The 11,495-nt window shown below is 34.6% G+C and overlaps 1 protein-coding gene across 1 annotated transcript; it reads left to right on the top strand.

Annotated features, from left to right (window-relative positions):
* Nucleotides 1-494: 494 nt before the first annotated feature.
* On the top strand, nucleotides 495-11,161 carry CLPR4 (CLP protease R subunit 4). Its single transcript, XM_089981463.1, has 7 exons — nucleotides 495-898; nucleotides 4,649-4,852; nucleotides 6,983-7,038; nucleotides 9,719-9,845; nucleotides 9,965-10,042; nucleotides 10,714-10,827; nucleotides 10,927-11,161. The coding sequence occupies exons 1-7, from the start codon at nucleotides 644-646 to the stop codon at nucleotides 10,996-10,998; spliced, it is 906 nt and encodes a 301-aa protein (XP_089837589.1). The 5' UTR covers nucleotides 495-643; the 3' UTR covers nucleotides 10,999-11,161.
* The last annotated feature ends 334 nt before the right edge of the window (nucleotides 11,162-11,495 follow it).

Genomic DNA, 11,495 nt, shown 5'->3' with positions numbered 1-11,495 from the left:
AACCAATGATGTATTTAAATCATTTCTGGGAAGTTTCCATCTACCAAAAAGAGTTACAAGCTTTGTCCATATTGCTACAGAAACAAGGCATTTGATGAAGAAATGATCAATAGTTTCCTCTTTGTTTACAAAGCTGGCATTTGTTAGCTAAGGTGAACCCCAACTGTTTAAGATTAGATTACACCATAAGGCGACCATCTATCGTAAACTTCAAAGTTAGAGCTTATATACAAAATATGTGTAAAATACATTTATCACTAGATAACGAGCTTGTACAACCTATTATTCAATATATGTAAAATATATGTATTACTAGTTAACGAGCCTGTACAAACCGAACACCCATTATTCATCTTTGGCTTGCCGAGCCTATTTCACGAGTTTGAATGAGCCCTTTACAAGCTTAACAAAAGTTGAGCCATGAGTGCTCGTTCGTTTCTAAGCGAACCAATCAGGTTGGTCAGCGGTGGCTCGGACTCGGCTAGTTAGGCCAGCCAAGCCACAACAACCAGAGCTTGCTCGTTTGGGACAAATTGGTCATTTGAAAAAGAAAGGGGCTCTCCAGTGCTGCATCAGATAGATATCCCTGCTAATTCACAGCGAACCAATCTCTCTCTCTCTCTCTCTCTCTCTCTCTCTCTCCATGGAGGTCTCCATCTCCTCCTGCTTGTCTGCTGAGCCGCGTCTCTTCTCCCACCGCCGAGGAACATGCAGACCAAGGATGAGCACTATGCCCCTATCCTTCTCTTCTTCTAAACTATCATCTTTCTCCACCAGTTTCGTTGCTTCTCACCTAAATGGGAGCGTTATGAGCGAGTTCTCGGGCTGCAGAATCCGACCACCATCCCTAAATCCATCCTCCTTCCCTTCACGCAGTAAAAGGGGAGTCGTCACTATGGTGCGGAAGCTCCCTCCTTTCTCGATTTCTCTTCTCTTTTCGTGTTATTCTGTGATGATGGTCATGAATAAAATGCAATTTTGTTTAATGAATATGTGTTATTCTCTTGCAACATTTATTTCTCGATTTCTCTTCCTTTTTCATGTTATTATGTGATGATAGTCATGAATAGAATGCACTTTTGTTTGATGAATATGTGTTATTCTCTTGCAACATTACATGGGGCTTGTTTCTTCCCTTCTTCGAATCTGTTTTTTTTTTTATTCTTTTGCTTTAGTGGTTCTTAAGACAACCCAAAATCTGGAAGTCGTATGAATTCTGAGCTTTTATATGTCAGGATAAGATTTATGTACTACTCAATGTATAGCTGAGCAGATGATATTGTTATGCTCGGTCAGTCGACTGTTTTCTTGGATGATTATAGCTTGATAGAGATATAAAGGACAATCTTAAAAGGGCTACAAAACATTGTCATTTCGCCTTCTCCTGTTTAGGTTAATAAGCTTTGCTGTTAAGACTTATCTATGAAAAGTTGAAAACTAAGCCAAGTGAAAAGGGAAAAAGGAATGTTTCTCAAATACCTTATGTTGGGGGTTTCTTATTCTTGCTTTGGGTATTAATACTGGAAACAGTACCAAATCTGGTTCCTCTTAGCAGAATTTATAGCAGACGACATTGATTAGAACAGGCTTTGAATTGGCATGGTTGCCAAGTTGAGGTTCCCACGTCATTGCTGCTAAGGCATGGACTGGAAATTGAAGAGCCTGTAGGCCCAAAATTTGTTCTACTTAATGCTTAGTAGCAGCGTCTTCCCTGGTGAAGTTTCTAAAACTTTTTGCCCAAAAGGTGAATTCAACCCAAATATAGGCTAATACTTGATTTATGTTGTGTGTGGCATGGTATGGCTTTATGGGTAATGGTGGGATTCTTATTTGAGAGTTAGCATCTTGGAGAGTTGTGTATCAAAGTCTAGGTACTTTAGATCAATGTTGTACGTATCGTACTCTATCGTACGATACAATACGATACTATTTAGAATATTGATACGATATGCACTCGTATCATGAATCGTATGTATCGTACGATACAAGGTGTATCATACGATACATGGTCAACACTCTTAAAAAATGACCAATTCATAATTTTTCAGTTTTGGGTTTAAAAGCCTCTTGAGGGTTGACTCCCTCATTTGTGTAAAAGCCATTATCCACACACCCTAGGACTCGTGAGAGATATTTGAGGGATGATCCGTGCACAAGGGAGAGGGATTTTGCAGTTTGCTAAAGTAAAAGTGCATTTCCACCATTTTTTTACTCAAAGAAGTGGGTTAAGGTAAAAAATATTTATTATGATTTAAATTACAACGCTACCCTTCAAAAAATTTTGTCTCGGGGGGTGCTGCCACCTATAACCTCTTGCCAACTTACCATGAAGTTGGATCTACGGAAATTAGAGATTTATATTTTTGTTTATGTAATATTTAAGTATGAGTCTTGTGGCATGTTCTTAATTGCAAGATATTTAATATTTTGCATTGTTGTTGTGAGATATGCATGCAATATTATCTATGATTCTATATTAGTTGATGTTTGATGATGTCTTATGCAACTCATAGAGACATAAATGCTTCATATGTGATTTTATGGTTGTATTTTGTGCAACTCATCATTGTTTCATGTGATATGCTTTTTTTTACAATTTTTGCTATTTTTTAGTTTTTTGGAATTTCTTTTATTAAAAATTTATGATATTTTACGATATGATATGGTGTTAATTTGGGCCCAACTGATACGGGTAATGATGCGATACTTACAACCTTGCTTTGGATAATAAGAAATCTTGTATCAGATGGGTTGTGATAACATAAAAAAAGGAGAAAAGGTTTTGACAATGATGGGATTGTCAATGGAATGGGGTTTGTGAAGAGGAGAAAGGTATACAGTAAGAATAGAAAGGAGAAATAAGATTAGACAAAGAAACATGTTTAAAGATGAGAGAAAATCAAACAATGGCTGATGTGAGGATAAGAAGAGAACAAACGATTATGACTTCTGTTATAGATTTGATTTCTACTTGGAGGAGATGAAGATAGAGGAGACAAAAGAGAAAGTGTTACAATATCAAATGCATTCCTATGTATCATTTTTCCTGGTGGTTGATTTATGATACTTGTTGAAGGATGCTTTGTTTGATAAATTTATAGTTATTTTTTCTACATCCAGAAATGTTAAGATAAGTTCTTAATTTGGTGAATATGTACCCTTATATCAAAGTGTTTGTCAACCTTTCATATAAAGTTCACCGCCATAGAGGTGAGAAAAATTTTGTAGCAGCAAGACAAGAAATGGGAATTTAAGTTTCTCTTATTTGTAGAATTGTGTCACATGGATACGGATGCCGGAGTGGGATACGATGCGGATACGCTTGGTACAGTTTTGATCATTTTCAAAAATTGGGACACGGGGGAACGGCTCTACACACGTATAGATGTATGTGTGTGTATGTGTAAAATAACAATTCTAAATCACTATACTTAGGAACAACAAATAATGAAACTAAGTTGAAATTGAAATTAAATGTAACTGTTGACAAATTTCAGAAAATAAAAGAACTCAAGTTATTATGAAATAAGTAAATAAGATCATAAAAAGAATAGATAAAGTTAACGGCACAATGTTGACTGTTTGTGAAACTGGTTTGACTGTATCCATGAAGTGTCATATCATATCGACACGAGATACATATGCTAAGTGAGGTGTCTGTTTGACATAGTTGTAGAATTAGAGGGTTATACCAGGAACGTATAAAGTACCATCAGTTACATGACTAAGCCATATTTTATATACAAAATCTAAAATCTACGGTCACTGAACTGCTGTCACTTGTACAAACAGATTGGTTTTCTGAGATCTGTTTTGGGAGTAAAATAAAATTATAAAACTCAATTTTGTGAAAATTACTGTTGCACCTTCATATGTGGCAGAACACTATTTTGGGAGGTTGATTTTTAAACACAAATATGTGGCCATGGAATATGTGTTTATTTTATCTTACATGAGCACTGAGAAAAGTTTGTTTTATTGTCACTAGTTTCAGTTCTTATTTCTTTAATTGTAATAGCATAAAGTCTATAGCTTGGATAGCGAATTTGATTCTTTTGAGTTGACAGTCCAGAATCCATCGTTTGATGAAGTGAGGCTTGTGTTTAGGAATGCATGAAATAAGGCTGCATGAATTTTCCAACTGACATAGATGTAGGTGGATCATTTGTATAATCTATTGTTGGTTCTAGAGAGTTTGACCTTAACAAGTCCAACATTGCATGAGTGCTAGACGATCAGATATATGTAAAACATTGTTTGTGTGGATACAAAATCTATATCAATATATATTTTTTCACAGCAAAATTCCTAGAAAATTTATCTATGCGGTTAGTTTTGCTCTTTAATGTTATTTCTTAGCAATTTTGGAGCCAATGTCTGTCACTTTATTGATTCTTTTCTGAAGTGGTTCTTACATGTTGATCACACTGCATCTATGTTCTGATTCAACATCAGTCATATGCATTTCTTCACATTCTTTGAGCATTTCTTTCTGCACACTTTCTTTATGCTTGAGAAAACAATAAAGAGTGGTAATTTTCCATTTGATGATGCTTACAGGTTTGACCTTGTGTTTACAGTATTTCCAGCTGGTCTGAGATAGTCAGAATGGTATTTTACTTATCTTTTGTGCTTCTTTTGTTAATAGGTCATTCCTTTCCAGAGAGGAAATGCTTGGGAACAACCACCTCCTGATCTGGCTTCTTATTTATACAAAAATCGAATTGTGTACTTGGGCATGTCACTTGTTCCTTCTGTGACAGAGCTGATGCTAGCTGAGTTCTTATATCTTCAGTACGAAGATGCTGAGAAGCCAGTTTATCTGTATATAAACTCCACTGGCACTACAAAGGTAGTAGAAATGCTGATTTTTTTCAAATGCGAGTTTTACATCCTCCTTATTTATGCGTCCGGTTCTTAATTAGTCAAGTGAAAGTCATCCTCTACTGCCTAATTCCTGGTTCTGTTTTACCGCGCATTACTTGTAAAATTTTACATTATCTTACTCGTTCAATCAAATAATGCAAATATGTCTCTATAAACATTAGCAATGTTAGACACCTTAGCCATGCCTGCCATTGACAAATCTTTTGTTTTAACATTTTTATTTTTTGTCACTCGCTCTTTTAATCTCCTTCAGTAAACTTGGTGCTGCATGATATCATATTCAGACCATTGGCAAAATATTTAACGATGTGGAAAACCAACTTGATTATTTCAAGGAAACTTTTCTAGGAAGGTATATGGATAATGCAAAATTGTGAAAATTTTAACCCATTTATTGAATTTTCTTTTAATGAAAAGTTGCCCTTTTTGTCGGATCACATCTAAGATATAGTCCTGTTAGATATGTGTACAGGGCAACTTTTTACTCTTGCACTTTTATCTTCATTGTTTAGTTTTGGTTCCTGATTTGTGATCAATATTGTACTTTTTATAATCAAATGCTAATTCAGTATTAGTATAAATAAAAAATCTAATTTGCAAATGGAGAATACACGAGGATGATCCTGTTTCTATTTCATTAGATACTTCAGACTCTTCTTGTTTTTATCCAGTCACAGATATGGGCGATATTTGTGAAAATATCTTGATAATATCGCTGTAAATGCATGAAGCGATATTAAAGATAAAATCTCACAATATTTTGAAAATATCAGAAACTTATATATTGCAATAATATCATGATATTATCACGATAATATTATGATATTATCAGTTACTTTTACTTTTTTCTTTTTTATATCTTAAATATGTTTTTTCTTCTTTATTTTATAATTTTACTTATTTCTTGGATTATAATGTGTATTTTATTATCTAAATTTCTGAACATGTTGTTTTCTAACTTATTTCTGCTGTTTTTATAATTTTTAATATTTTTAGGTACCAAGATTTATCCGATATATAACCAACCTATATTATCATGTGAAATTGCCTTGCCGAGATATAGCCAAGATCGATATTTCTGACTGGTTTTATCAGAGTATCAGAACGTTAATGTAATCATTCAATCATTCCTTGATTGTGTTGTGCCAAAAAATTAATGTGTTGCTTCCACATGGAGAATCCATCGGGGGGGCTATTATATATCCATATTTTCTCTCAACTGTTTTTCACTTATTCAGGAAGCTGTCTGTGTTCATCATAGTTCATCACTGTCTAGCAAAAGGTATGTGTTGATTCTAGTGGCTGATTTAAAGCCGAGGCCATCAATTCCAGGTTTGCTTGTGTCTTTGAGAGAAGTTGCACCAAACTCTAGTTGTATTTAGAGTCTTGGGTTTGAATCTTACAGGACAGCTTGGTTGTTATTCCCAATTCTCATACCCCAAATCCCTTCAACAATAATGAAAAAAAAAAGAAAAGAGATGGAAACAAGAAAGGAAGAAATATATTCTATGTAGACTTGCAAACTCATATCGTTCCTTTAGAAAAACAAAACAGCATCACCTCCAATTCCTAGTAAATGTCCTTGTGCACTTACCCTTTACATGTGGGGTTTTGTAGTCTGTACTTGGTGTTAATTCTGAAAGATTCTGAAAATGCACCCTGCTAAACTCTTCAAAGGAGGTAGAAAGGCTTCTGTGTGTTTAAATTGCTAACTGTTCCAAATTATTAAAGCAATTTATGCTGAATCAGGATACAAAAGGGCATTGCATATATATGTGTCACAGCTCAGCACTGGCTGGTACCTTTCCTAGTATTTATATCACGAAGGAAAAAAATTTCAGAGTGATTCAAATCGAAATGGTGAATTCACCATTTCCCCCCTTTTCTTACAAGCTACAAGTATGCGGATGTTTTGTCTTTCTCTGGTTTTCCATTTCTACTTATGGACAATTTTATTAGACTATTTAATTAGATTACCAAATAATTAAACGTTAAATCTTTTGTTCTCCACCTTTGCTTGAAGAGTTCTATTGTGATGGTCACTGTGGATTAGATGGGTCCTGATGGTGAATTTTGTTCTGACTAAAATTTTCAGGGAGGAGAAAAGCTAGGTTATGAAACAGAGGCCTTTGCGATCTATGATGTAATGAGGTAATATTTACCTTTATACTTATTGTTTTTATCTTGATTATTTTTTCCCATATTGGTTAACTTAGTTTTGTGCAAATGTTGTGCATTTCGTGTATCTGTGTGTTATCATGCTTTGCACTTGCATCCAAGGTTGTAAGTATTGTATCGTTACACATATTGGTTGGGCCAAAAAAAGATACGGATCGTATCGTAAAAAATCATAAATTTTTAATAAAAAAATTTCAAATTTTCCAAAAAAAAAATCAAGAAAAAATAGAAAAAATTCTAAAAAAAAACACATGAAACAATGATGAATTGCACAAAATCTAACCATAAAATTACATATGAATGATTTATGTCTCTATAAGTTGCATAAGACATCATCAAACAATGATGAATTGTATAAGATAAAACTATAATATTACATATCATAAGAATCATGTGCTATGAATGGCATGCATAAGACATCAAACATTAAATAATCAAGATAATATGATATAAATGGCATGCATATCTCACAAGAAAAATGCAAACTACGAAATAATGTGCATATTAAATAACGAACCTAAGCTAATAAGTCACAAGATTCATAATAATGTGTGTTTACATAAACAAAAAAAAATCAGAGTGTTTTTTTAATGCTTAGAAAATTTACATAACTATTTTTTTTATTTAAAAAAAAATAGATAATGTCAATAATTGAGTATCATCAACATCATGTTTTTTTTGGAAAAAAAATTCTCTAAATCACTCTTAAGCTCTTTAGGGATGAATATGAATTAGCCCCAATGGGCCTTATATGTTTTCAAAAAAATTATTGAAATAAGTGCATTTAAACTGCATTTATAGTGTATCTTAAGATACCCCCGTATCGGAGTGTATCGTAAGATACATGGGCATATCGCAAGATACACACCTGTATTGAAATACGAGTGTGTGTCATATGAGAACACCCCGTAGATATGATATGTATCGTATGGTATGGTATGCTACGATACTTACAACATTGCTTGCATCTACTTGTTGATGTGGAACTTACGAAGATTCACACAAACTATAGGACCTTAAAGCTTTACTAGAGGATGTGGAATGAAAAAGTATATCTCAAAGATGTGTTTGGCTTTACGGATGGATTTCCTCTGTTCTGTTCAAGGTGCAGTGAGCCAAGGATGAGCTTGCTGCAAGCCAGTTTTTCCATTTTGTTAGTTCATTATTCATATTTCTTTACACATTGAATGATAAACTATATCACATGGATATGGCTGTGTATATCGGGATATGGCCATTTTATGAAGTTTTCAGTATGACTATTAAATAAGGAGACACGATCCTGAGGCTAAAATGGAGCATCCATGTGACATAGATGATAAAATGATATTATTCCAAAAAGTTTAGCATTTGGTAAATTATTCATGCTGCCATGCATGTGGTCATTAACGCAATGAAATTTTATTTTGAGTAGGTTGAGTAAATCTAACATTAGATCTTTATTCACAATTATAGGTTTTTCAATTTTGTCAATACTGCATATAACTGCTGGCATCTAGAAGAAAATAACAAAGCACATATGAAAAAAAAACATGTATGTAGTTGGAAAGAACCATAGAAGGGATCAGCTAGGTTCCATAGAACCTTGGATGCTAGGATCTGCATTTGAGGTGATTAGTTTGTTTGAAAAGACAGAACCCCATATCATGAAAATGAGAGACAAGTACTTGAAGATTTGGTGGTGGTTCAGTGCATGGAGATAACGGGCATGCTTGCTTTATGCATCAAGCTAGCTTTTGAATCATTATTGTTTGTGAAATCAATATAGTAGAATTAGGGTAGAAAAGAAGGGAGAGAAAGGTAAATGGGTGGTTTTTTTCTTTCTTTTAAGGGGAAGGCCAGATAGTTTCCTGTTTCAAGGAACAAACTGCATTTCAGGTGAGATAATATTGCAATGCGGGAATATTTATTCTTCACCTAAATATTTTCTCCTTTACAAATTAGCTCATTATTGATATATTTTGGCACATAAATTTCCTGTATCCAAACATGACAAAAGAGTGAATTATAAATTATCAACATATAACCCAAATTGCAAATTATTGTAAAATTTGTGTATCTAAATGCACTCTAATCTTGAAAACATTTGTGCGGAAGAGGATATCATTTTGAAGAGAATAATGAAACTGGTGAAGTATATTTTGCTTCTCTTCGTGGTTGCCCATTTGTGAAGCATGTCACAACCCATTTTGTCACCTAGGCTTGTCTTCCACTGTCGGATATTCACTAGCCTTATCCACTTAATTTGGAGAAGTTTGCATAATTCTGTTCTCATGGCCCAATAGGTTGACATAAATTATTTGTATCGGCTTATCATATGCAATGAATATAATTCATTACCCAAAAAATATTTGATTTCTGTGCATCAAAAGCATAAATTAATTTTTATTCAATGGTCGTTTCTCAGTTATTTGTATAGATTCTACAAATATTTCATTTGGGCATGTAAGTTGTTTCCAAACTGCCAAACTTTTTAAATAACCATGATCTATTTATTTGATTTTCATCTGATAGTTTGTGAGTGGATTATATTTTCATCTGGTAGTGTGGGTTATATTTAATTACAAACTTTTTTGTTATTTTTATTTGTACATTTAACAGTAATCTATAAGCCAATGTTTGGGTTTGAGAGCAGTCTTTTGTGATGCTACAGATACATCAAGACACCCATTTTTACTCTATGTGTTGGCAATGCTTGGGGAGAAGCAGCATTGCTTTTGGCAGCTGGTGCCAAAGGCAATCGAGCTTCCTTGCCATCATCAACGATAATGATAAAGCAGGTACTTCTTTTGGTTATGGTCATACATCTCGTGGTCCCATTTGTTGCATTAGAAAATGAAGAGTGGATCACAAAGCTTGGCTGTTGGTCATGGACTTATTGTGATTAATTTACTCGCAGCCAATTGCAAGATTTCAAGGTCAAGCTACTGATGTCGATCTTGCTAGGAAAGAAATAAAAAACGTGAAGGATGAATTGGTAAGATCGCATCCCTTTTAACTTTCAAGTGGATGAATAGGTTTAAGGTTTGTGAAGTTTATAGGTGGAAAACCAGTATGTCGCCTTTTTGTCTTAGTTATATTGTGGAATCACAATTTCTGCTAATCTTTATCTATATTTTCATTTGCTTAAAATTACATTTTATATTCTGTATATTCTTTTGCATTTTATCTATTTACCACTAAATATCAAGTTTGTAGTTGCCATTCAAGAATCAGGAGTCAAACTCTACAACTGTAGTTGATAGTCGGGTCAAGCTGCTGGTTTATTCAAGCAAGTCAAGGTAGCCATTGGCTTGTATGATATATTCCAGTTCATGGTGCTCAAATGTTTTGTAGAATGAACCTACTTGGGTCAAGTTGCAAGCCTATGCAGACTCCTGGCCTGGAAGTAGTTTTTTGCCCCCCCCATTACCGACCACACATTGGCTGGCCTCCAGTTGGTAAAAACCCTTGGGGTTCCCCTTGCCTACTGGGGAGTACACCCAGCTTTGACCTTGTGGCAAGGGACGTCACCCGTGGGTTTCGAACCTGTGATGTCCTGTCAACTTCGTGACATTCTCAAGTCACCCTTACCATATGATTAGTTCAGTCATATAAGAGTGTAAAAAAATATATTCTTGTTGGAAGTAACTTTAATGCTGTTGCAAGGTTACACTTTATGCAAGACATATAGGAAAATCTAAAGAGCAGATTGAAGAGGATATAAGGCGCCCAAAGTATTTCAGTCCAAGCGAAGCTGTCGACTATGGAATCATAGACAAGGTATGAAGTATGAACTAATGAACAGTGCCGTTCACTGCTCATCTGTTTTCTTTTTCTTTTGGAACATCAGATGAAAGTGGAATTCTTTTAATTGTGTAGGTACTGTACAATGAGAGAGGGAGCGAGGATCGTGGAGTTGTTGCTGATCTAAGAAAGGCCCAGCTTATATAAGAAATATCAGGTCCTCTGATTGTATCACTTGAAACTCTTAGAGAGTGGCATTTGCCAATAGAAATCTTAGCTCCCATCATTAAAATGCTTACAGTTTCAAAGGTCAACAGCTCATGTATGTCTATTCAATTGAACTAAGGCATGGTTTGGATAAGTTTTCTAATGAGCTGAACTAAGATATGTTAATCCGAATGGGGCCTTGGTCTTAGGCTGTGGCCTATGTGCCTTCAGCCATGCCGATATGGCAGAAGAATTGAGGGGCCAAACTTGGTTCATTCAAGTGAAAAGCAATCCATCAAACACCCAACATTGGTTAACAACATTTTGGAAGCCCAAATTTCTAGCAGTAATTTCTTTATTTTAGAAAAAAAAACCAATACGGTTTGGAATTTTTTTTTTGAATGAAAACGCTGGAACAGTATGCTCTGACTGAAATCTATTAATGGATCATAAAGAGTTTACATCGATCACCTTAAAGAAGGGAGCCAATCCGGTGG

The sequence above is a fragment of the Nuphar pumila genome, chromosome 11 (assembly GCF_984573655.1).
Source record: "Nuphar pumila chromosome 11, dmNupPumi1.hap1.1, whole genome shotgun sequence".
NCBI lineage: Eukaryota > Viridiplantae > Streptophyta > Magnoliopsida > Nymphaeales > Nymphaeaceae > Nuphar > Nuphar pumila.
This window is presented reverse-complemented; position numbering and strand designations above follow the sequence as displayed.